The following is a 27764-nucleotide window of genomic DNA, read 5'->3' as shown; positions in this document are numbered from 1 at the left end:
AAAATATAACGTTTTATGTACAAACGTCCATTACCTGAACACTAATAAGTTATGGCGAGAGATAATAATCGTGCTTCATTCGTGAAACTTGAGCGGAACGAAACTCCAAATTGTTCGTTAAACATCAACGTCAATTCAAAACCGTTCTGCTCATGTTTATTAATGAGGCTCATTATTCATAAAAGGCAACAGGTTTAAGCATGTGAAAACCCGAGGCTTGCGTTTTCTAGCATTTTTGGGGGAAAACGGACAAGCCTGCTTCATTAATATCTCAAAAAATGATTGAATAAAAGCGACTGATTGCTTTCACAAAAAACAAGAGACCCCCAACCTAAGGTCAACTAGCAAAAATGTATTTCAAGATGACATGGAATTGACTACAGAAGAGTGTGTGAAGACAAACACAAGGCCTGGAATCAGACACTTAAAGGATTAGTCCACTTTTAAATACACCTGATAAATTTACTCACCCCCATGTCATCCAAGATGTTCATGTCTGTCTTTCGTCAGTCGAAAAGAAATGAAGGTTTTTGAGGAAAACATTCCAGGATTTTTCTCCTTACAGTGGATTTCAATGGCTACCAACAGATTGAAGGTCAAAATTACATTTTCAGTGCAGCTTCAAGGGCTTTAAACGATACCAGATGAGTAATAAGGGTCTTATCTAGCGAATCGATCGGTCATTTTCGAAAAAAATACAACCGTTTATGCTTTATAAACAAAATATCGCCTTGAACGTACTTTCCGCTTCCGCATTCTTCATAACGCTTACGCTGAATGTTCTACGCCTTCCCTATTCTACTTACGGAACGAACGCGGCGCCAGTTTCGTTTTTTTTCGTAACTTGAATAGGGAAAGCGTAGGACATTCAGCGTAAGCGTTATGAAGAATGCGGAAGCGGAAAGTACGTTCAAGGCGATATTTTGTTTATAAAGCATAAACGGTTGTATTTTTTTCGAAAATGACCGATCGATTCGCTAGATAAGACCCTTATTACTCATCTGGTATCGTTTAAAGCCCTTGAAGCTGCACTGAAAATGTAATTTTGACCTTCAATCTGTTGGTAGCCATTGAAATCCACTGTAAGGAGAAAAATCCTGGAATGTTTTCCTCAAAAACCTTCATTTCTTTTCGACTGACGAAAGAAAGACATGAACATCTTGGATGACATGGGGGTGAGTAAATTTATCAGGAAAAGTGTATTTAAAAGTGGACTAATCCTTTAAGATTATTTGTTGACACATCAATTACCTTTGTCTCGAAGAGGGTAAGAGGCATTGGAAATAAGTAAGGCAAAAGAGATGAATTTAACAAAGACGCTGGGCACATGATGAAGAGAATTTTTGAATTGTAGGCACAGAGCTGAGACAAAGCCATCTCGTTTTTTTTCTCCTTGTGCTTCGTTGATTACAGTTGGAAAGGGGCCATTGCCGGCAACAAGTATGAGCAAGTATGTAAACCATAATAATCAAGCGTCGCCCACAACCTGTTTTGCGTTCAGGAGGTGGAACAGATACAGTAAGTGCTTAAACACGCTCGGCACGAATGCAGTCGCTCTCATTGTGCTGAGAGAGCTTCTTAGACCTCGAGCCCTGAAAAATCATGCTTTCTACATAGCAGTTGAGTGCACTCGCACTCTGTGATGTTGAGGGCGCACTTGCGCGGGAGGGGAGGATAGCGGATACTATGCCCGTACGCTTGACCCTCAGAGTCCGGAGTGTCGCAAAGCAGAAGTGTGTGCATAGCCGTCGGGAGAGAGAGAGGGGGGGGGAGGACAGTTGGGGTGGATTCAGTATCTCATGGTGCTGGAGGCTCTGAAATAGGAGAGGAACTTGAAGCACAAGCTGACGACGAAGTACCAGATGTTTCTGGCCATCTGTGAACGGGCGATGAAGATGCGCCAGATCAAAACTACCAAGATGGTGTTGAAAGTATAGCGAATGTTCCGCAGCCTACAGGAAAAGAAAACAAAAAGGGAAAAAAATTCATGTAATATCTTTCAAAAATTTTATTATTATTTTATATTAGTGTCATCTCCACTTAAAATGTATACTTGACAAGTCGATAATTATAGAATTTTAATATCAGCCATAAAATGAAAATACCATTTTGTCTAAATAGATTAAAAAATGAAATTAATTATTTGAAATGCTGAATTTAGGCATCAAAACATTATAATGAGATTTGCCAATTCCTTTCAGTTTAGATTCTATTTAACAGTGTTCTTTTTTTTAAAGACGTGAGCATTAGGCCATGTTCAGACTGCCAGCAAAAATCAGATTTTTTGCATATCCAGACTTTATCCAGATGGGTTTTTCAAAGTCTAGACAGCAAAAAACAAACAAACATGAAACCGTATTTTTTTTTCAAATCTGATTCAAACCACATATGGAGGTGGTTTGAAATGCGATTTCAATCAGATTTTCACAGAAACATCTCAGTCTGGATGCTCTGGCTGCTCAAATTGGATTTCAAACTGTCTTGTTCATCACTCTTAATGAGACACACAGTGATAACATCAAAACTCGAGACGGAAATGTCGGAAGTATTCACATGGTGTTCAAATGGTATATCCAAAGATTTCAGCAGTTTCCTGTGCGACGAAGGAGTGTGGAAGCTTGTTTCCACCACTGTATAAAAATAAAAAAGGTAATTGACTTTTTATCTATCTCATAATTCTGACTTTTTTCCTCAGAATTGCACGATATAAAGTCGCAATTGCGTGTTATAGTCAGAATTGTGTGATATAAAGTCGCAAATGCGTTTTATAAAGTCAGAATTGCATGATACAAAGTTGCAATTGTGCGTTATTAAGTCAGAATTGCGGGATATAAAGTCGCAGATATAAACAATTGCCTGATATAAACAATTGTGAAATATAAACTCAATTGCGAGATATAAAGTCAGAATTTTGGAATATAAAGTCGCAATTGTAGGTTATAAAGTCAGAATTGTGTGATATATAGTCGTAAATGCATTTTGTAAAGTCAGATTTGCATGATATAACGTTGCAATTGTGCATTACAAAGTCAGAATTGTGTGATATAAAGACACAAACGCGTGTTATAAAGTCAGAATTGCGGGATATAAAGTCAAAGATATAAACAACTGAGAAATATAAACTTATAATTGCGAGATATAAAGTCAGAAATTTGGAATATAAAGTCGCAATTGTACGTTATAAAGTCAGAATTGTGTGATATAAAGTCAAAGATATAAACAATTGCCAGATATAAACAATTGTGTGATATAAAGTCAGAATTGTGTGATATAAAGTCAGAATTGTGTGAGATATAAAGTCAGAATTGTGAGATAAAGTCAGAATTGTGTGAGATAAAGTCAGAATTGTGTGAGATAAAGTCAGAATTGTGTGAGATAAAGTCAGAATTGTGAGATATAAAGTCAGAATTGTGAGATAAAGTCAGAATTGTGTGAGATAAAGTCAGAATTGTGTGAGATAAAGTCAGAATTGTGTGAGATAAAGTCAGAATTGTGTGATATAAAGTCAGAATTGTGTGAGATAAAGTCAGAATTGTGTGATATAAAGTCAGAATTGTGAGATAAAGTCAGAATTGTGAGATAAAGTCAGAATTGTGTGAGATAAAGTCAGAATTGTGTGATATAAAGTCAGAATTGTGTTATAAAGTCAGAATTGTGAGATAAAGTCAGAATTGTGAGATATAAAGTCAGAATTGTGTGAGATAAAGTCAGAATTGTGTGAGATAAAGTCAGAATTGTGTGATATAAAGTCAGAATTGTGTGAGATAAAGTCAGAATTGTGTGAGATAAAGTCAGAATTGTGTGAGATAAAGTCAGAATTGTGAGATATAAAGTCAGAATTGTGAGATATAAAGTCAGAATTGTGTGAGATATAAAGTCAGAATTGTGTGAGATATAAAGTCAGAATTGTGAGATAAAGTCAGAATTGTGTGAGATAAAGTCAGAATTGTGTGAGATAAAGTCAGAATTGTGTGAGATAAAGTCAGAATTGTGAGATATAAAGTCAGAATTGTGAGATAAAGCAGAATTTGTGAGATAAAGTCAGAATTGTGTGATATAAAGTCAGAATTGTGTGATATAAAGTCAGAATTGTGTGAGATAAAGTCAGAATTGTGTGATATAAAGTCAGAATTGTGTTATAAAGCAGAATTGTGAGATAAAGTCAGAATTGTGAGATATAAAGTCAGAATTGTGTGAGATAAAGTCAAATTGTGTGATAAAGTCAAATTGTGTGATATAAAGTCAGAATTGTGTGAGATAAACAGAATTGTGTGAATAAAGTCAGAATTGTTGAGATAAAGTCAGAATTGTGAGATATAAAGTCAGAATTGTGGATATAAAGTCAGAATTGTGTGAGATATAAAGTCAGAATTGTGTGAGATATAAAGTCAGAATTGTGATAAAGAAATTGTGTGAGATAAAGTCAGAATTGTGTGAGATAAAGTCAGAATTGTGTGAGATAAAGCAGAATTGTGAGATATAAAGTCAGAATTGTGAGATAAAGTCAGAATTGTTGAGATAAAGTCAGAATTGTGTGATATAAAGTCAGAATTGTGTGATATAAAGTCAGAATTGTTGATAAAGTCAGAATTGTGAGATATAAAGTCAGAATTGTGAGATAAAGTCAGAATTGTGTGATATAAAGTCAGAATTGTGAGATATAAAGTCAGAATTGTGAGATATAAAGTCAGAATTTGAGATAAAGTCAGAATTGTGTGAGATAAAGTCAGAATTGTGTGATATAAAGTCAGAATTGTGAGATATAAAGTCAGAATTGTGAGATATAAAGTCAGAATTGTGTGAGATAAAGTCAGAATTGTGTGAGATAAAGTCAGAATTGTGTGATATAAAGTCAGAATTGTGTGAGATAAAGTCAGAATTGTGTGAGATAAAGTCAGATTGTGTGAGATAAAGTCAGAATTGTGAGATATAAAGTCAGAATTGTGAGATATAAAGTCAGAATTGTGTGAGATATAAAGTCAGAATGTGTGAGATATAAAGTCAGAATTGTGAGATAAAGTCAGAATTGTGTGAGATAAAGTCAGAATTGTGTGATAAAGTCAGAATTGTGTGAGATAAAGTCAGAATTGTGAGATATAAAGTCAGAATTGTGAGATAAAGTCAGAATTGTGTGAGATAAAGTCAGAATTGTGTGATATAAAGTCAGAATTGTGTGATATAAAGTCAGAATTGTGTGAGATAAAGTCAGAATTGTGTGATATAAAGTCAGATTGTGTTATAAAGTCAGAATTGTGAGATAAAGTCAGAATTGTGAGATATAAAGTCAGAATTGTGTGAGATAAAGTCAGATTGTGTGAGATAAAGTCAGAATTGTGTGATATAAAGTCAGAATTGTGTGAGATAAAGTCAGAATTGTTGAGTAAAGTCAGAATTGTGTGAGATAAAGTCAGAATTGTGAGATATAAAGTCAGAATTGTGAGATATAAAGTCAGAATTGTGTGAGATATAAAGTCAGAATTGTGTGATATAAAGTCAGAATTGTGAGATAAAGTCAGAATTGTGTGAGATAAAGTCAGAATTGTGTGAGATAAAGTCAGAATTGTGTGAGATAAAGTCAGAATTGTGAGATATAAAGTCAGAATTGTGAGATAAAGTCAGAATTGTGTGAGATAAAGTCAGAATTGTGTGATATAAAGTCAGAATTGTGTGATATAAAGTCAGAATTGTGTGAGATAAAGTCAGAATGTGATATAAAGTCAGAATTGTGAGATAAAGTCAGAATTGTGTGATATAAAGTCAGAATTGTGAGATATAAAGTCAGAATTGTGAGATATAAAGTCAGAATTGTGAGATAAAGTCAGAATTGTGTGAGATAAAGTCAGAATTGTGTGATATAAAGTCAGAATTGTGAGATATAAAGTCAGAATTGTGAGATAAAGTCAGAATTGTGAGATAAAGTCAGAATTGTGTGAGATAAAGTCAGAATTGTGTGATATAAAGTCAGAATTGTGTTATAAAGTCAGAATTGTGAGATAAAGTCAGAATTGTGTGATATAAAGTCAGAATTGTGTTATAAAGTCAGAATTGTGTGATATAAAGTCAGAATTGTGAGATATAAAGTCAGAATTGTGTGAGATAAAGTCAGAATTGTGTGATATAAAGTCAGAATTGTGTGATATAAAGTCAGAATTGTGAGATATAAAGTCAGAATTGTGATATAAAGTCAGAATTGTGAGATATAAAGTCAGAATTGTGAGATAAAGTCAGAATTGTGTGATATAAAGTCAGAATTATGTGATATAAAGTCAGAATTGTGAGAAAAAAAGTTGCAATTATCTTTTTCTTTTTTATTCCGTGGCGGAAACGAATTTCCATAAGTTTTGCATTGCAACTCAACAGGGCGCTTATTTGAAGAGTGAGATGATGCACCTCCATTTTTCCTGCATCTGTTTTGAAAGCCTCGTCACATACGTGGGAACGCTTATGCCGTTACCAAAGCAATCCATGCATATAGTTCGATTATGTCTGGATGCACAAATCTTATTTGCAATCTTGCAATTTTTTTTCTTTTTTCTTTTTCTTTTCTTTTCTTTTCTTTTCTTAACGCCATGCCAGCTTCTATGGCTATATTCATGGCAAGAGAGGTTTAGTAAAATAAAAATAAAAAGATGTTTAAAATTATTTTTTTCTAAAAACCTTAAAACTAAATTTGGATTTACTTGGTTAAAAACCTCTTCAAAAGAATCTTGCAATTAATAGTGCAGACAGTTTGCCTAAAAATACCTGATTTGAGAAAAAAATCCAATTTGCCAGGAGTCTGAACATAGCCTCAGATGATGAAAAATTAGATATGCAATATCAACTGATAAAAATAAATTTGAAAAAAATCTCTAATATTGGCCAGTAACCAATACGGCCCCCTCTAAAAAAGTAACTAACTCTGTTAACCGAGAGAACTTCAATACTTACTTGTTCAAGTGTTTGCGTGCCGCTGGGAGTCCTGACAACTCTTCGTTGAGAACATACTTCTTAGTGCCCATGCAGTAATTCTCCATGTATTCTGCCCAGTGTAACTGCCTGACGTCAAAGTTAAATACCTGAGCAGAAAAGGACATTCGACTCTTGAGTTCAAGCATTGATAAAAGTCAGAGGTGAATTTGAATGAATGAATTTTGAACCTCAGATTTTCAAACTGTACTGACACAATTTTCAGTCACAGATGCGACTGATTTAACTGTGCCAACGGCAGACTGTGAGTGTATTAATAGTACATATACACACACACCTTCTTGTCCTCAGCTCCCATCTGGTTCATGAGCATGGTGACGTTGTCCGTGTTCCACACCCACGAGTGGCTAGTGAAGTACTCCAGCACCATCATGGCCTTGTGCAACCGAGTAATTGTCTTCATCATCCTGCGTCGCCACGGAAACAACGCAGGGAGTAAGCGGGAGAAAAGTAGAGACACATAGCATCAGATGAGCATTGAAGGGGGCTGGAAGTGGAGTTCATGCATTTTTTTTCTCATTTAATCCCTGAAAGGGCATACGGTTTAATGAGAGCAGATGGTGACAGACTACAAAAGTAGTTTTAAGAAACCACAGCTTGTAAATGACTTTGGGGATAATAGCATAACATTTAATTCTATGCCATGTTTTATTAAATAATAAAAAAAATAGGTTATTAAAGAAGCCCATTTCTGCCCTCAGAGTAAAAATAAAATGGGTAACAGTCAGATCAAGTTTAAATTTGAAATATTCACATGGTTAGATAAAAAGTCACAATTAAAGTTGCAATTATAAAATGTCAATTCACATTGTCAGACATTAAAGTAATAAGTACGAGAAAAAGTTGCATCTTTTTTTTTACTATGAGGAAAAAACAGGCTTCCATTGGTTAGCTTTTCCAAATAGAGTAAATAAAGTAAAAAAAAAATAAAATAAATAAAAACTATGAAGCCCCTAAAGCGACCTTTGCAAAAAAAAAGAAAAAAAGAAAAAATAAATATATATATTTATTACACACAGACTTTTATGCGTTTCCGATTTATGTATAGGTTACTATAACCTATTTCCTTTGTGCGTCACTGCCATCTTTGAAGAAAATGAGAGCATGGATGTGCATTAATTAATAGAGATCTATTTGTTCAAAATTTGACTTTCATTAGGGAAGTAACTCTAATATCAAGGCTTTATGTTCTCTTTAACGCATCCTCTGTGCCAGCCAAGAAACTGCGCCAAGAAATGGGCTGATACCGCAATAGGGCTGTGTGCATTGTCCTATTTGCCAAGTTTGAGGCCATAAAAAAAAAACTGGTACAATGAAAAGTGCTCAAAATTTGGCTTTCATTAGAGCAGTACCTCTAATTTCAAGGCCTTACGCCCGCTTAAATTTAACCCTGTGGTGGCCGAGAAACCACATTGTGAAATAGGCTGATGGAGCAATAGGAGGCTCAGTGTGCATTGTCCTATACGCTACATGTACGGGTTCATAAAAGTACAACTTTGGATACAGTAAAACATTTGTGTGTGCACGCAAGTCTGTATATTTTTGCAAAGGTCCCTTTAGGGAAGGGGTGTCCAATCCTGCTCCTTTAGGGCCACTGTCCTGCAGAGTTTAGCTCCAACCCCAATTAAACACACCTGAACCAGCTGATCAAGGAAACTTCCAGAAAGGTGTGTTGAGGCAGGTTGGAGCTAAACTCTGCAGGACAGTGGCCCTCCAGGACCGAGTTTGGACACCCCTGCTTTATGGGTTCCATAAAATAAATAAATACTTCTCAATTAGTCAATTTCTTCAACCCATTCATCCTGTAGTTAATTTGATTCAGGTTAGATCCCACTGCAGCACTGAACCACAAACCTTTGGCAAACACAACTGTGGATTCCCATTATGGTTTGGTTGAGCAAAGTTCACACGGTTAAAAGACACTGAAGGATCTTGGAGGGCACCTGGGCGCATTTGCGTACTTGAGATTCTTGATTCTTACTGTTTGTTTCTTTGTGTACATCTATAAACTGTACCAGATGTAGACCAAATTTTATCAGGCCTTATATAACAAAGCACTGTTGAAGTTGAATGAAAATATCCAGAAACGCCCAGTTTCCCATCAAGATCGGTTGGATAGGGGATGACTACATGCATCGTATTAGAACAACTCCTTTTAAAAATCAATTTCAAACCTTCTCCAGATACCAAACACACCTACTCCCTGCAATTAAAAGCATTTTTGCATGAATGAATCAAATATCAAACTTATGCTTGCATCTTATTTTTTTTATGTAAAATTAGAAGGACAGATCCTTGTAATTTTATTTTAGTGGATTAAACTGGGGGCTTTCAAAACTTTTATTGCCAAGGTCCCCAAATATGACCCCTTTGCGAAGGACCAGCGTTTTAATAGATGCAGGCAGCTGTATATTTTATGTTCAAAGAAGCATTTATATTGTGTGAAAAAATATTAAAACAAACAATTAGACATGAATTAATAATTAAATAAGCATCAAATATTCTCTGGAAAATATGTATTTTGTATTACGTTGACAGTCTTTTTTCTACCCACTATTAGAGGAAAGTTAGATAAAGATAAACATTTTTAATTCAACAGATTAAAAATCTTAGAATTAAAATTAAATCATAATATAAAATTTTTTTTTTTTTGACATTTTACCTTTTTGTGATTTTTTTTAAAATGTATAATTAAAAAAAATATAAATTATTTTAAAAATATATAGCTATTGATAAAATATTTAAATATATATTATATAATAATTAAAATATATTTATTTTTTAAATGTACTAAAAAAAAAATATCATTATAAAATTTGTGTATGGTTAAAAGTTATCCTTGAAACTTCTTAAAAAAAGTAAAAAGTCCAATTTTCTTGCAGGCGTCTAGGACCCCAATTTGAAAACCCCCATCTTAAACCAATTCCTAGAGCAGGGAGTTTGGTACCTGGCCCCATTGCTTACTTATGAGTGCTGTTCTCTGATCAGTTTGGCTTTTTTGACAGAAAACTCTAGCGTGAACCATCCGTATCTGATCTGAGCGGAGCACTCCGACTTGCTTGGTGAGTACAGGCTGTGTTGATCAAACCATCATTCCCAGCTTCCACTATGTTTTCATGTGCTACAAGAGCAGACCAAAAGACCTCTCTTGAAGACTTAATGGCATGGCTCAGAAGAAGAAAACCAACATAAGATAAAGATGGAATTATGGGATGGATCCATCTCCGTTTCCAAAAAAAAAAAAAAAAAAAAACGTGCAGGACTCCATGCACTTTAGCGGTAGCCTGCCAGCAGCGTTTGTCCAATGCCATGAAGTCGAGCAGACAGCCAGGCTGGGCGTTTTCTTTCCCAGCCCGCCGGCCGGCTGGCCATGCCACACCACGCACCCAACACCCAGTGGTGGAGGTGAGGGAGGGGAAGGGGGAGGATAAAGGGGTACTGAAGACCTTACCGGGGCTTCTGACCCGTCAACATGAGAAACCCGTCATACAGCAGGGCAGGAAGGGTGTGACTCACTGTGGTCCAGTACTGATTGGTAAAAGGGTTGGATCGCAGGTTAACATTGGGGCGTCTGAAAGCCTGTTCTAAGGGGTTGGTCTTGAACGTCATGTTTATGCAGTACTCTGCGAAAAGGAATACAGGCATACAACATACGAGAGCATTTTAAACACAGAGCTACACACACACACGGCTAAGCACACACGTGGACGGGAAGCGTGCAGAACCCAGTCTCCGAGTGGGTTATGCATCCTTGCCCAAGACACGGAGAACGACACGTGATGGCTAGACCGAGCGTGGAGCAGGAAGCGTGGGGGAGGAAGCGGGACGAAGCGGTTGGATTTACCTGGGCTCTCTTCCTGACATCCTGAGGAAGAGATCATATAGGAATGCTGGCGCCTTGTGGCTTACAGCAATCCAGTACTGATTGATAAGGTGATTGGTTGTGAGATTTACATTTGGCCGCCTGAAGGCCTGCTCGAGGGGGTTCCTCTTGAAAGTAGATGTAACATGGTACTCTAAGAGACAAAAACGGGTTCAACAGTAAACGGCACAGGTGCGCATGACTTGGTTCAGGGTTAAAAAAGAAACATTTTGACCTTTTCTGGGGTTTTTCTTCTATTCTTAAACATCACGGTTATTTAATTAGCATTGCATTAAGGCCCCGATATACTTCAAGCGAAGTTCTTTCTTGTTCTTCGTTGAGGGGTAAAACGAAGTTCGAAATACATGAGCAGAGATATACTGTAATCGAACATCTGACGCCGCCCACACTGCTGAGAGCGACGGTTGGACGAATATGTAAAAATGTTGCGCGCTTTCCTCTGAGTAACAAAATAAACAACAAAATTATGAAACTAGCAAGGATTTTTTAATATAAAAGAGATTGCTTAAAATCAAGCAGCTTTACTGTATTAAACAGTCTCTCATTTCATCAGAAGTACAACTTTATGTTCCAGCGTTCATGTTTTCACTCACGGACGTCTGACTTATACGGACTTGAGAGGAGAAATGAACTGGAAAAGATTTTCAGAGTGAAAGAAGGCAGAGCCTCAGCGCACACCTACCTTACGTAATGGCCATGGACCAACGGTAGCACGAAGGTGTTTACCAGCCGAAGCAAACTTTTCCAGAAATTCCAGATTGGCAAGCTGTTTCGAACTTCCAAAACAAACTCAAACGAACTTTGTTTCGGCCTGATATTGTTCAAAATTATGTCACATCAGTTCGTTCTTCGATTTCATTTGAAATATATCGGGGCCTTTAGGATCATGTTTAAAGCATCATCCCATTCATATTGTAAAATTCATCTTAGTAATTAGCCAGGGCTCAACAATGACGATGACGAGAGTTTTTTGGTCTAGTTAATAGAACTGTAATTCATTTTAAATTAATTAAAAAAAAAAGTAAAAATTATTACAAAAAAATATACTAAATACTAATATACATTATATATCTATATCTATCTATATCTATATATATATATATTTATTAGTAGTCAACATTTGAAGTGGATCAAAACCTTGCATCAAAGTTGTCCTAAAACCTTCTTCTTTGTCCTAAAACTTAGGACAACTTTGATTAGGGTGACCAGATTTCTCATAGTGGAATACGGGACAAGTGGGCAATATGACCATGATATGAGAAATTTTATTTCACGGCATGAAATAATGTTGTGAACATGTTGTTTTATTAACATTCATGACAGATAAATATTTAATTAGGCTACTGTCCCTTTAAGACTGAACCCATGGATGTAATATATCCTTCCTGTTTACATCCACTTAAGCCTTAACCAACTGCATTTACGTGAGATACTCCACATGATGGACATTATGTGTGCATTTGACCATTGAGCCGCAAGAACTGATTGCGCACTGTCTGAGAGAACTGGGATAGCGTGCTTCTGGTCTATGTCATTGAGCACGATTTCGCCTATCCCGCCTTCACTAATCTTTAACGAATTGTGATTGGAAGGTAATTTTGTTGTATGACGAATTGATTGGGCTGTTCTTGCGTAACAGAACACTACTACTACTACTCGTTCTATGAATACCCAGTTGTAATGAAATTTTAGGAAAGATGAAATATGGGACAAAACATGATTTTAGTCTGGACACTAAAAATAGAGCTGAAATGCAGGACTGTCCTGGGAAAAACAGGATGTCTGGTCATCCTAACTTTGATGAACTTTTTTTGATCCACTTCAAATGTCGACTACTTTATTTTTTTTTTTTACTTTATCATTTTTACTTTATTATATATATATATATATATATATATATATAATTTATTATGTATCAGACAGAATTGTTTTTGTATATTTCATAAATCAAGATAATACTTATTAAACAGTTACAACAATTTGGTATGTATATATTATATATATGAAAATGTGAACTAGTCTGACTGAGCTAGCAGGGGGAAAAAAACGGAAAAAAGAAAGAAATCCGTATTGCTGAGTCCTTTGGATTGCTCCAACTGCAACCCAATGCTGATTATAACTAAACATACATTTGTATATTAACTAATTAATCAGGGATGAAATGGTTCCAGTAGAAAATGTGAACAATATGGTTCAGTACACTCTTGTACCATGGTTCATCTAATGTCTCTAATATCTATTTATATCTGTAAATAGATATAAATATTTTCAGTCTCACTGAATGTCAGTCACTCATCACAGTGATAGACTGAGTCAGACCTGTTTTAAGAGTTCACTAGAGACATGTTTGTTGTGCAAACAGTAACAATGACATTGACACGTATTCCAACAAAAGCTTAGTTAAAAGGGAGTTGCGTCACTCGCCCTACACATGGTAAACAAATCAGACACTAAGTGTTCTCTCATTTTATATATTCATACAAAAAAGAAAAAACATATACGGCACATTTTGTGGTATGTTAGATGCAATTAATCACGATTAATCGATTTGACAGCCCTAAATAATATAATATAATATAATATAATATAATGTACGGAAGAGGATTAGGGCCAAGCAATAATAAAAAAATAAAACCATCTCGAGATTAAAGTTGTTAAATTTCGAGAAAAAACTCGTTAAATTTCGAGAAAAAAAGTCGAAATAAAATGTTGAGAATAAACTCGTTAAATTACGAGAAAAAACTCGTTAAATTTCGAGAAAAATGTTGAGATAAAATGTTGAGAATAAAGTCATTAAATTACGAGAAAAAAGTCGTTAAATTACGAGAACAAATTTGTTAAATTATGAGAAAAATGTTGTTAAATTTCAAGAAAAAAGTCAAGATAAAATGTTGAGAATAAACACTTTAAATGAGAAAAAAGTCGTTAAATTACGAGAACAAATTCGTTAAATTATGACTTTTTTCCTCATAATTTAAAGAGTTTATTCTCAAAATTTTATCTCAACTTTTTTCTCGTAACTTAACATTTTTCTCATAATTTAATGAGTTTATTCTCAACATTTTATCTTGACTTTTTTCTCGAAATTTAACATTTTTCTCATAATTTAATGAATTTGTTCTCGTAATTTAACGACTTTTTTCTCGTAATTTAATGACTTTATTCTCAACATTTTATCTCGACTTTTTTCTCAAAATTTAACGAGTTTTTTCTCGTAATTTAACGAGTTTATTCTCAACATTTTATCTCGACTTTTTTCTCGAAATTTAACAACTTTAATCTCGAGATGGTTTTATTTTTTTATTATTGCTTGGCCCTAATCCTCTTCCGTAATAATATAATATAATATAATATAATATAATATAATAAAATAATGGATCCAGATTTACTTTGTTTCCATGTCACTTTTTCCATAAAGTGATGAAAGGAAAAAATAAAAATTATTGCTCATAAAACAATACCACTACACCAATCATAATTCATCTACTAATGGTTATCATAACTCATTCCTCCCCACCCTACTTCATTTTAGTGGAAACCTGAAAACTTGCTTAAGTCTCAATTTTGAAATCCAAGTTAAATCCGTTCCCATAAAATACAGAGCAAAAGAATGAGCCAGCTAACGCCCATAATATACATGTACGCATGTTCAAACATGACAAGCTCATTTATTTAACCTGACAAGTTCTTCGATTTGTAGTCGAGAGCAAAAATGAAATGGGAAAATAAAGCACTGAAGGCCAATGTGGACATTTGAGTCATGCAGCGATTTGTTTAAAAAAAGTGATTCATACCAACTTCACCCCAGTGAAAAGGATTGATCCCGCCTGTTGTGCAGTTGTACACCAACATATTTCTCGGCCTGCAATGGAGACAAACGACACTGTCAGAAAACTAGCAGAATCTATTCCATGACTTTATTTTCCAGTGATCTGTGCATGAGGGATTTAGTGTGCCTGTTGGTGTTTGAGTGTTTGTCCGACCTAGCGTGCCTCTGGGAACCGGAATACCAGGCAGCGGCCAAAGTGGTGTTTATGACCACGTCGACTGGCACGAGGTCAGCGACAGCGCTATTTGAAGCCCTCATTGTTCGTAGAATCCCCTTCCCTGCCTGTACAACCAAAAAAAAAAAAAAAAAACAGCTTTTAACATCAAGTACCAAAAAACATTCATACAAATGCAGTAAAAAGTAAACAATCAAAGTGGGTACTCACAGCGATGAATATCCCGCTAGGGCCATTGAAATTATCAATCCAGCCCTTTGACAGAGTGGAAAAGAAAGAGTGGAGTTCAAAACCCATGCAAGATTTTTTTTTAATTACGTTGGGAGAATGGAAATGAGCATATTTACGGGAAACGGTTCCTTCCAGCTGGCTCCGACTATAGAGGGCCTGACGATGGCGATATTGAGGTTTCCACACTCCTGCTGGACGAGGTGCTCTGCCAAGGCTTTAGTGTACGTATATGTGTTAGGCCGCTCACCTAACAGCTTTGGTGTTATTAAAGAGACAAGTTTGTCGTCCATCCACCTGTCAGCGTCGTACAAATACAGGAAGTTGAGGGAAAGCAAAAAAGGTTTGCACTAGTTAATCCTCCTTGAAACAGCTAGCAACATTATTTTTTTTGTTTGAGGATCCAAAGACAAGAAGAGCTTTTGGAAAGACTTACTCAAGTGTGTCTATAAGCTTCTTGTAATCGACAGGAGGTGGATAGACCACCTCTTCGATGAGCTCTCGGTCACAGTGGGCGTAGGCTGTGGAGACGTGGATGAACACCTCCAAATGCTTCATTCTGTGAGCCAAGCTAACCATCTTCTGCGTTGCCAGCACATTCAACTGCATGGCATCTCTGCAGCGAAGGGGACAGAAAAAAACACTGCGGTGACACTGCAGACGCAGAGGATCTGACTATACTGATGTGACGATAAACCTGCTGCGATTTCTGTAAACCACCTGACCGAAAAATGTTATCTTAGCATGATAATTTGCAATAACTTTAGTTTCAGTCTTACTGAGTCATTCAAATAAGTCAATGTTAAAGGAAACCCCTGGTGTTAAGACTTGTATGGCTTAATATAATGTAAATGATGTCTCTTACTGAAATATGTAATTTAAGATTTACGTTATTTAAAAAAATCCCATGACATATTTGGACCGATTTGGACAATGAGTGGTAAAAATGTAATTATTGCATGTAATATGCATGTGCGTGACATCACAAATTCGAGTTTTTGTAGTTTTCATGGAGAAAACATTGGCATTGTTTTCTAAAACTTGCACTTTTTAAACCCATTTTTGAAAGTTTGCGTTTTCAGGCCCCCAAAATGCCATTGTCGTGTAAACAATTGGCCAAAATGCATAAAAACTTTTCAGTTTTTAGTGTTGTGTAAACGGTCCCTCAGTTGCTTCCTGTGATGTAAACACCTAAATAATCAGAAGCATCTAAACTTGTAGCTGTAGATTTGTGCCGTCCTGTGGGTGGAGATTATGGCTTACTTCAGAGGCTCGTTGAAGCGGATAGTGGCAGCGCAATGAAACACCATGTTAACGCAGCCCGAGAGGGTCTCCTGGTCTTTCGTGCTCAGATCCAGATCTGGCTGCGTCAGGTCGCTATTGACTGCCACGATCTTCTCTGCAAAATCGGGCTGCTCCTCCCGCAGCCTGTCAAAAAGCTGAAACATCCAAAGGCTCAAGATTACTTTCACCATCATCACATATCACAGTCAGTGATATGAATTTCTGTCACGCACAACCTGTGAAACAATGTTATCAACATTACCTAGATATGGCCAGGTGTACTTATAATAACTTTGTGTAAAGAGCAAACAAGACTTATCAGAGCAATCTACAGCGTTCAAAGCTTCCTGAGAGTCACTGCAAATCTACATGCTCTGATGTCACACTGATGTGATCTAAATATTGCATCTGTGGCTTAGTCATTAATCCCTGCTTTTAAATATTAAGATGATTTCAACTGCATTAAGAGAATCCAGAAGCTGAAAACTCCTTAAAAAGATCTTTTTATGCTGCATCTCATCAGACTTTTATTTTCCCTAGAGGAAACCTATAAATAACTATAAAACAACTACCCATAATTAGGACTTATACTAAATATATGTAATAATACTAAATTAGGACAATATACTAAATATGCTATATTCACAATAAAAAGGCAATTAAATAATAATGTAAATTACAAATATTAATGGTCTTTTTATGTGCCTATTAAGCGAACTAACGTCATTGTTAATAGCATGACTAATTTCACGATCCCTCCTTGTCTTAAAAAAATTGCCATTTATCAAACTTCAAAAAATTGACAGACATGCTACCATGTCTTTTTAACATACAAATATGATGTATATGGACATCGATACTGAACATCAATGCAGGGCTCGACAATAAGGACTGCCCGATGGCCCGGGGCCAGTGTGAACGACACTCGGGACAGTAGACGGAACAGTCACTTGCCCGATCGGGCCAGTACTGTAGGGTGTGCGTTATATATCGTCTATGACATCGTAATTGTTGATTTAACGATCTAATATAATCGAGTATGTCCCTCACTTTACAAAAACCAAACAAAAACACAACCATTGAGTGCACGCATGCACTTGACGTAGTCTAGTAGGTTAGACTAGTGCGCGAGCATATTTAGTGTACGCTTTCACTGCGTGATTTTAGTCTATTAATGCCTTTAGAATGACCCAGAATTCAAGATAAGGGGCAAATATGCCCCGTATATATTTTTTAAATTTATATAATTTAATATAGTTAATCAATATTAAACAACGAGCGCCGTTTTTCTCCAAATATTAGCATGAATACAAATGTGAAATTTATTTTATTCAGCGTACAGTTTAATGAACAAGAACTTAATGACTTACATTTTAGAAACCAAATCGTCTGTTTCGCTGTATTTCGCCAATGAAAATAGTTCCAAACAAAGTCCACAGAATTGTTTTGCGTCTCTGAGCAACACTTCCTGAATGAATCAGCCGTTTGAATGAATCGGTTGAATCGCAATGATTCGCTCATTAACAGTGATTCACTGCCACCTGCTGGCGTGTTTAATTTCACATAATTTTTTTTTTTATAATGATTTCAAATAACAGTATTTAACGTTTTATATTTTCAACATTATTTATGCATCTGTAACTGCTCTTGACTGATTAATTTCAATAAAGTTTAATCTATTCTATAGTTACAGTTCTACATTAGATTACAATTTCTGTACCTGAACATTTCCTGTTTAAACCTACATGAAACATTTGAAAAGCACCATTCATTTCATTTATATGTTTGTTCTTTTGTATTCATTTGTGCTATTACTCGTAATTTGATTATTTGTTACTATTTTATTACTTACTGTTTATTTGTCTAACAATATTTAAAATATGAGTTAATCTAGTAGCTTTTGGTGTCATACCCCTATTTATTGAGGTCAAATGTAACAGACAACAAAAACTATGCTTATTTTATAGGCCCATTTTCTTGTCTTTTAATTTTATTATTTTTTTGCTGTGGGGCAAGTGAAAACTTTGGAGGGGCAAGTAAAAATTTTAACCACTGGCCCAACCGGGCCAGTAGAAAAAATCCTTAGCGTTGAGCCCTGCAATATCTTAAAAAAAAAAAATTACTATGCTTTACAATAATTTAGTGATGCGAAAAAAAAAAAAAAAAAATAAATAAAAAAAAAAAAATCACAACAAAAAATACAATCCAGTTTGTCAGCATAACAAATAATCAGTGCAGTTATTGTTAACTAAAACTTAAAATTAATAAAATAATTTTTAGTAATCGAAATAAAGCTGAAATATACAAATATTAGATGAAAACTTTAAAAAATAAAAATTTGAAGTACTAAAACTGAAGCTAAAATAACAACAATTATAAGCTAAATAGAACAATAATAACTATTAAAATATTAAAATGATATAAAAGCACAAAATTACTAAAATAAAAATGAAAACTGAAAATATAAAATAGGCTAATTCAAAATATTAATGAATACTGTAAAAAATGACCGTGATTTTAACAGTAAAATACTGTAAAAATGCTGCGGTGAAAAACTGTCAATTGGTTTACAGAAAGTTTCCGTACTATATACGGTGAATAACTGTAATAGATCTAACGGTACATTTAATGTAATTTTACGGTAAAATACCGTTAAATTCACAGTTTTTGGAAGTGAAAATAACAATTCATTGTAAAAATTTACAGTGAAAAACCGTAAATTGACATTCCCATAATTCCTTGCGTGACATTTTACATTTTATATATTTTTGTTGAAATAACTCTGTTTCTTCTTAGTTTTTCTCATTTTTTTTCTAATCAGTTATGTACATTATGGTTTTATGTTACATCTAATGTTGTTAAATTAATGTTTATTGCATTTTTAAAATTTCATGTGTGTTACCATGATGGTGTTTAGTGTGTGTGTGAATGACACTGTGTGCACCTTCTATATGTTAGTGCTGTCTTTCTCAGCTTGTGATGAACTTTGATTAATCATGTGACTCTCATCACCACTGTGTTTGGTGACTGTCAGTGTATTATAAAGGTGCAAAACAGATATTAGTACTTCATTAGGTTGGTAAATTAACATTAATATCAGTTATTGAAATATGTTATTTTACCGTAAATTTAACAGATTTTTTTTTACGTTGCTACCGTATTTTTTACGGTAAAATTCTGGCAACCACAGCTGCCGTTTTTTTACCGTAAATTTTACTGGGATTTGTTTTTACAGTGTATAATATATAAATAATACTAAAATAACACAGCAAATAATTGTATTTGTAAAGAAGACTCATTATTTATTCATTATCCATGAAAAAATTGCTTGCATAACTCCTTATATATTTTTATTAAAAATAGGAGCAGTAGAATTGTAATAGATTTAACAAGTTTACTTTTTTGAATTAAACATTTTGATTACAACTTGAAATGACTGTTCACTTGATTAAAAAAAAAAAAAAAAAATCAGTTCAAATGCTGAAAAAAATACAGGCTTTTATTTTCTACATCACCTTGCTTTATGCCAAATGTATAACTCAGAAAACTAAAATTAAAAAGACTAAACCGAATTGAGAAACGAAACCAAGGTCTCCAACAATCTTCCAGGCCTGCACTTACTCACCTTGCAGTTGATCATGTCAGCGATACGGGCATCGGGTGCCTGTCCTGCTTTGGGCCGGACAAGCACATAGACAGCTTTGACACCGGGACAGGAGCGTAGCAGCTTCTCCAGAAGTACTTTCCCCATAAAGCCTGTGGCCCCTGTGATGAGAACATTTTTCCCCTCGTAGTACTCTGGAATGGTGACCATCCTGAGTGCACCTTCCCTCCTCTGTTACACCCCTGAAAAAGACCAAGAGAAACATTGCCACACTGCAAATATGCACACATTTCACAAGGGATCTCACCCAAATAGAGAACTGTAAAGAAGCTCAAAGCCGTTGCTTCAGAAATCGTGCAGTTTCGTCAGTCTGCGGTTTATATTTCATGGAGGTTACTTCCTTCCTATCCTGACAAGATCTCAGTCCACGATTACTGCATGACATTTAAGTCTTAAATGCCTGAGACTTTTGAAAAATGTGTAATGCACTTGAGAGGCGGTGTTGTATTACTATCCCAGACCGCAGCTGGGTCAATAAAAGTGCTTCTAAATGGCCTTTACGTGCATCGACGGAAAATGTTTTACATATCACTAATTGATTGGACTACTTTAATGGCGTAATAAAATCACAAAAAAATGCACAGTTTTATTATCCTTATCTATTCTTATCTGTTGTCCACTGATAACAAGCCAATACAGTTCATCCGCAGCAGATACTGGGTTAATATGTAATCAAATAACAGTAGAGATTCTCTCTACTTCAGATTTCCACTTGCCTGTTAGTATTCACATGCACTACTGTTCAGAAATTTGTTGTCAGTGGGAATTTTTATAAAGATTTTTATCATTTTTATTTTAAAATAGGAAGAAAAAAAAAAAAAAGTTGTCACCAAAAAAGTCATTCGGTTTAACCAAAATTTTGGTTACCGAATGGCACTTTTGGTTGTACCGAACAACAATATTTTCAAAAAATGCTAACAGGCTGATATCTAGCTAGCTAACATAAGGACAATCAAACATTTTATATTTAGTACAAGTTTTTAAAATATTACTACATTTTCCATGTTTTATAGCGGCTGTACTGAATGACATGTTTCGGGACATGCCTATGAGCAAGTGAAAATATGAATTTTTCAAATAGTTACAAGAGAGTTAGTTACTTTGCTTCACAACTATGTGGTCCTTTGCAGGTGTCTGAATGATGTCACATCCTGTCACAAGATGACTTGATCCAAAATGGTCTCTTTATTTTGCTTACTCCGAATGACATCAATGAAATTCATTTTTCCGGACATTCTTTCTCATAACAAAGCAATGACTTCTACACATAATTGTAATACCATTTTGCACTATGTTGATATATGATGTTATAAAATCATGCCAGAATAAAAAATATATACATTTATTACATTTTAATCACAAATGAAATGACTGTATTGGCTTTTGGACGGTTAAACCGAATGACTTTTTGACACTTCAAAATCTTTAAAATACCTTTATATGTAGAAAAATATTATTAAAACCTTTTGGATTCAATAAAAGAGATCTAGATGTGTACTACATACTTTAGATGTCATATCTTTGTTTTTTATTATTATTATTATTAAGGCCTTTGGACAAAAAAAATTTTTTACATTTATAAAACATTTATTATTTAATATATGCAACTTTAAAATACATTTTCCACGCATATAATTTAGTAATTACATAAAAAAAAAAAACTAAATTCATAAACACTGGAAAATGATGGCATAGAAGATTAAATTGTATTGCAGTTTAGATCATTTAATCTAGCTGACAAGTTTAAAAAAAATTGCCAAGCCTAAATACGCATGTAAATGTTCAAAAAAATACAGGATGTGATCTAATCTCACTCAGCGTTTGATCAGAACAATTTCAAGGCTCACTTTAACATAATTTACACACGTTCATCCCAATATATTATGTTTCAATCTCAGCCTGCCACTTTCTTGCTGATGCATCCAGCCACATCATATGATCCTTTCCGTAAACTTATCAGGCCACTCAGTATAACAAGTTCCCGCTGACTTGTGGGAACGCTGGCCATGTGCTGTTTTGTTTGCTGCATAACACTGGTGCCAAGTTCCACAGCTGCATGCACCCCAGAGTCTGACACTGCATGGCAGCAAATCCTGGGCTGTTTCCAGACTTGCAGGGTAAAATCTGCATCAAAAAGTCTCTTAAAATCTTTTAGCGAAGTGCATGGGTTATTTCGACGCACTTGCCTTAAGGGCAAGCAGCCAATCTAGAACTGACGAATGCCGGTTTAATTGTAGGGGTCAGGTGGATTATTCCAGAAGGCGAGACAAGACGTTGTGCAGTGCGATTTCTTTCCAAGAGCCACTCAGCACTTCTGTAACTAAGGACCGAAAGCTGCCTCTGCAGTGACACTGGCATTAAACAGCGTCCAACTAGTCCAGGGAGCAAAGCTAAAAAGGGAGTTCTGAGACAGTGGGCAAAAGACATCAGTCCCTATAGAGAGGCTGGCATTTTCTAACCCCGAAAGCTGATCGCTCACCTGAGAAAGAGCGCAAAAGAACCGATTTGGGGTAGTGTTGTCTAAAGTACAGACTTCGGTACCAAGTCGGTACTGAAATAAAAAATAATAATAAAATAATTGTTTAAAAAAATAAAAATAAACCACCTCTGATTGGCCATTGTGTTCATGAGCTCAACAGATACGTCTGTGATTGTCAACGCTTCAAAAACATGTTTTAAATAGACATCTTAGGGGCCGTTCACACAGAATGCGTCTTTGCGTCTTTGCGTCTAAAAACGCGAGACGCGGCGCTCAGGAGTGGTTTTTAAAAAAAGCGCAGCGTAGAACGCGAGGGTCTCGAGACGCGCTTTTGAGACGTGAGGCAATAACGACAATAACGGAAATAATAGAAATAGGCAAACAGAAGAATTGACAGATACAAGTTTTGACAAAGAAAAAAAGAAAATTAGATGATAATGAGCGCCAACTCCTCCATGTTGCCGTCATATAAAACAGTTGTCATGCCAACTTGCTACTGTAAACAGAAGCTCGCAACGCTTGCCCCGCCTCCGAGTTCTTCTGATTGGTCCACTGTTTTGAAACTGACATTGATGAGTGGCGCTGCGTGCAAAAGTTGAAATTCTTTTAACTTGACACGTTTCTCTATTCCAATGCGCTAACACACGCTTGACGGACGTGCATGACCGTTACGCTCGCGTCTCGCGTCTTTTGCAGCGCCTCACACATGAGCGCCGCGTTTTTAAGACGCCGTGTCAAGTTAAAAGAATTTCAACTTTTACACGCAGCGCCGCTCATCAATGTCAGTTCCAAAACAGTGGACCAATCAGAAGAACTTGGAGGCGGGGCAAGCGTTGCGAGTTGGCATGACAACTGTTTTATATAATGGCAACATGGCGGCGGAGGCGCTCATTATTATCTTATTTTCTTTTTTTCCATGTCAAAACTTGTATCTGTAAATTCTGCAGTTTGCCTATTTCTATTATTTCCGTTATTGTCGTTATTGCATCACGTCTCAAAGGCGCGTCTCGAGACTCTCGCGTTCTATGCTGCGCTTTTTTTAAAAAACCACTCCTGAGCGCTGCGTCTCGCGTTTAGACGCAAAGACGCGTTCTGTGTGAACGGCCCCTTACACAATTACATACGGGAGCATTTGAAAGCAGGCGTCTATCAGCAGATATATTAGGGATATATAATATAGGGATCCCAAATATATCCGCCTGCTTTCAAACGCTCCCGTGTGTATCTATGTAAGCACTCAAAAAACTTCAAAGATGTCTATTTACAACAAGTTTTTGAAGAGTTGTTCATTGCAGCCAATCACAGACATATCTGTTGAGCGCATGAACACAATGGCCAATCAGAAGTGTTTAAGAATCCACAGCAGTCAAAATACTGGTATCATCACATTTTTTAAATTTCAGTACCGACTTTCAGTACCAAAGTCAGTACTTTTGACAACACCAATCTGGGGTCAACTATGGTCGCAAGTTCTGTCGTCACCAATATAGTTCAATGGAACTTGCAATGCTTTTGAGAAACCAATATCCTATATCCTATATGGAAACATCTGACATGATCAAGTCCCTTTCAAGTACACCAGATGCAAATTGATCCTAGATCCCACATCCTCAGTTTGAATAATTCATGCGTCACATGGGCAACTGCCGTGCACGCGGGCACCTGAGGAATTGAACTACTGTAACAAGTAAGATGTATGTAAACAAATACCAATGCAATACTGTATCAACAGAATGACTGTGGTCAGGAGTGCTTTAGCATAAAAGCTTTCCATTAAGAGCATAAATAAAAGTACTCAAGGCTAATGGGATAGAATATCGTATGCACAGTAAAACATTACACCAATAGACCTTGGTACTGAAGTACAGAATCAAAGATACAGTGACAGTCAATAAATTGGTGTTGTCACAAGACTGCACTGCCTTTGAGTCTTGTGATCCTCATTAAAACAACAGTGGGGATGTTCATCCAAATGAAATGACAGAAATATGTTACTGAAATACGCAATGATCAGGGATACAGACAGGAATTGTTCAAATAAACCCTGTCAGGCAGTTATTTTAGTTCCTGACTCGCTGTTTTTGAATATATTCAAAAAAGTAGACAATAAGCACTGCTATAACAAAGTTTCTAAACACTTGTTATAACAAAATTGTTATCAAAGTTTAATTTATAAAAAGAGATAATGTAAACGTGTCATTTTTGTCAGTTTGAAGCAGGTTTGAAGCAGTATGGAGTTCCGAATCAAAACAAATCTTTTAAATGAACAAATTATTCTTGTTTACTTCCAAGAACTCATATTTTCCACTTACTCTCGCTCGGTTTGAAGCGCATGACTGCGTCCTCTCTCTTATAAGACTACAAAACATATATATAACACTTGAGTAAGGGAAAGAGCAGTTCATTGGCTGGATTTGTTGAATGAATACACCTTTACTGAACAAGTCAGTGTTTTTAGTCTGACTCAGAGTGACTATGTATGAGAAAGGCAGAACTGGTGTAATTGACAAATCACATTCGTGAAAAAGAAAATGACTAAACAGTGAGAAAAGGGCAGGGTATTTAAGTCATTCAGTTTATCTTGAGAGTTCATCAGATTGACTCAAAGAATTATGTGTAGAGTTGATAAAATGCAAGAAAATGATAAAACTACTTTATTTATACTATATTTTGGAGTCTCTTATTAGTTTTGCAGACATGCAAATTATAATAAAGGATTTGTTTCGTACATGAATGAATGTTTTAAAGGGTTAGTTCACCCAAAAATTTAAATATTGTCATTTATTACTCAACCTCATGTCGTTCCACACCCGTAAGACCTTCGTTAATCTTTGTAACACAAATTAAGATATTTTTGTTGAAATCCGATGGCTCAGTGAGGCCTGCATAGCCAGCAATGACATTTCCTCTCTCAAAATCCATTAATGTAATAAAAACATATTTAAATCAGTTCATGTGAGTACAGTGACTCAATATTAATATTATAAAGTGACGAGAATATGCGCCAAAAAAACAAAATAACGACTTATATAGTGATGGCCGATTTCAAAACACTGCTTCATGAAGCTTCAGAGCGTTATGAATCAGTGTATCAAATCATGATTCGGATCACATGTCAAACTGCCGAAATCACGTGACTTTGGTCGCTCCGAACCGCTGATTCAACACAAAAGATTCATAACGCTCCGAAGCTTCATGAAGCAGTGTTATGAAATCGGCAATCACTACGCAAGTCGTTATTTTTTTTGCGCACCAAAAATATTCTCACCGCTTTATAATATTAATATTGAACCACTGTACTCACATGAACTGATTTAAATATGGTTTTAGTACATTAATGGATCTTGAGAGAGGAAATGTCATTGCTGGCTATGCAGGCCTCACTGAGCCATCGGATTTCATCAAAAATATCTTAATTTGCGTTCCGAAGATTAACAAAGGTCTTAGGGGTGTGGAACGACATGACGTTGAGTAATAAATGACATTATTTTCATTTTTGGGTGAACTAACCCTTTAACAAATCAAATCAGTTGAGTAAATGACTCAATGACTCGCTCAAAACACACAAAAGGAGACGCTTTTGTCGCCACCTACAGGCATAAAGCCGTAAAGTGCAGAAAGAGTGAATGAACGAAACGGCTGAACAATTCTTTTGGAGAGCAGAATCAAAAGATTCGATTCTCTGGGATGAATCACAATCTTGCCCACTACTGAGCCTTGAGCGCGAGCCAAAATGACACATGCGTCACATTTCATAAGAAGCTCACGCGCCTCCTAAAATTTAACCTCACTGATCGCACAAATTGTAGCGTTTCCTTCCATATGCTTAAAGTGATTTGAAACCATATGGGGAAATGCCATTGAATATTATTACATAGGCCGAATTTCAGACAATTAATAGTGGAATTAAATATGCATATTTAATAAATATACATTATTCATAAAGAATACACACTGCAATAAAAGTCCAATAAGTTTCAACAGACATCCCCTTATTTTTCTTTATATAGGCTACCCACTCTCTATGCGAAACTCTTTATACGAAAAAACTCTTCATGGTCACCAATTTGAAAAGAAAACAAAGTGCTATTTCTCGATACAATTTCTGCATTTAAACAAAATACCGCTTAAGTATTGTTTTCCAGCGGTGCGTCTTTAGGGGAAGATTTCCTACACACCGGCGCTAAAAACCCAGCATGCGAAAGTGTGCTAACGGCTAGCATTCACTCTCTAAAAACGTGCAAACTCAATTTTGGGTTCAGGAAAAAAGAGGGAGCAAAAAAATTAACCGTAAAGCACGCGAACGCTTACCTGAGATGTTTAATATATTTTCCCCGCACTATTTTTGCGCGTTGATCCAAGGGTTCTAGTGCTCTATCCAGCAGTGATGGGAAACGCAGTAGTGATGTAGCTTAGCTTCGCTGGAGAGGAACTGTGATGGGTTGCCAGATGATGCGTTTCAGATGAGGACCGACGTCACAACCCACCACACGCGAGGAATGACGTCGTATGTGTAAAAAATAATTTTAGCATTATTCATATTCAATGTATATTCGCTGGTGAGAGTTTGAAAGGTTCTGGGAAGATATCACACAGTGTATAATGGAGTGTCTCCCTCAGAGTAGGATTGTAGGGTATTTTCCATAATCCCTCAAGGGAGTATAGTTCCTCTCCAATATTACTGTAAAATCCTATAGCATTAAGCATTTATAGGCATATAGGTCATTCCTTAAAGGCTACAGGCTATAGCCTAGCCTACATATAACCCACAATGCAGCTAAAAGTATTATAGTCTGCAATATTTGCAAAGACGCGTCAAAAATAGCATAGCCTATATATATGGCAATTCCCCAAAAATGAGCGAAATCTGATTTATCAGTTACATTTCACATTTTCTTGTCAGTCTGAACCATTTTCAAGTGACTTCAAGAACAAAATGAATCAGCAGTTACTCAATTACACTGGCTTTTACTGAAGTGTATCTTATTTCATTTTAAGCTCTTAGAAGCTTTTTAGTAACTACATAATATAGTGAGCAAATCAAGTTACTGGCAAATACTGGGACTGAGGTTAGTGAGTTCTCAACAGAAAATGTATGAGGAATCTCCATAAAACAAGGAATTTCAGGTTTTTCTGGCTTCTGCTGTCCTGTGGTTTACTGTGGTTGCCAGGTAACATGGCTCAAATGATTCCCTGGGATATCACTGAACAAAAGAGCATTATATTTTACTTCCAAAACTGTTCTGCAGAGTA

The 27764-nt window shown here is 35.7% G+C and overlaps 1 protein-coding gene across 2 annotated transcripts; it reads right to left on the bottom strand.

The window, feature by feature from the left end:
• Window positions 1–1399: 1399 nt before the first annotated feature.
• On the bottom strand, window positions 1400–27035 carry far1 (fatty acyl CoA reductase 1). 2 transcript variants are annotated; one of them, XM_048157724.1, is made up of 12 exons: window positions 26823–27035; window positions 19994–20214; window positions 16348–16523; window positions 15521–15700; window positions 15204–15381; window positions 15067–15111; window positions 14836–14963; window positions 14647–14714; window positions 10421–10592; window positions 7247–7376; window positions 6931–7058; window positions 1400–1952 (listed from the first exon to the last, which is right to left on the bottom strand). In XM_048157724.1, exons 2-12 carry the CDS (start codon window positions 20180–20182, stop codon window positions 1790–1792), a joined length of 1557 nt encoding a protein of 518 aa, XP_048013681.1. In that variant the 5' UTR covers window positions 20183–20214; window positions 26823–27035; the 3' UTR covers window positions 1400–1789. The 2 variants fall into 2 exon arrangements, with proteins under 2 accessions (XP_048013681.1, XP_048013680.1); XM_048157723.1 differs by lacking the exon at window positions 10421–10592 and adding an exon at window positions 10814–10985 and having other exon boundaries at window positions 26823–27013.
• Between the last annotated feature and the right edge of the window lie 729 nt (window positions 27036–27764).

Source organism: Megalobrama amblycephala, linkage group LG15 (assembly GCF_018812025.1).
Source record: "Megalobrama amblycephala isolate DHTTF-2021 linkage group LG15, ASM1881202v1, whole genome shotgun sequence".
Classification (NCBI taxonomy): Eukaryota; Metazoa; Chordata; class Actinopteri; order Cypriniformes; family Xenocyprididae; genus Megalobrama; species Megalobrama amblycephala.
This window is presented reverse-complemented; position numbering and strand designations above follow the sequence as displayed.

Bases quoted from the DNA above. Each gene is read 5' to 3' on its own strand.
- far1 (XM_048157724.1), bottom strand. From the start codon at position 20,182: ATGGTCACCATTCCAGAGTACTACGAGGGGAAAAATGTTCTCATCACA. The intron at 15,112-15,203 runs GTAAATATGCTC...ACTCTGTCAAAG, and splicing joins GCTGGAAGGAACCGTTTCCC to GGCTGGATTGATAATTTCAA. The intron at 10,593-14,646 runs GTATGAATCACT...TCCTTTTCGCAG, and splicing joins TTTTCACTGGGGTGAAGTTG to AGTACTGCATAAACATGACG.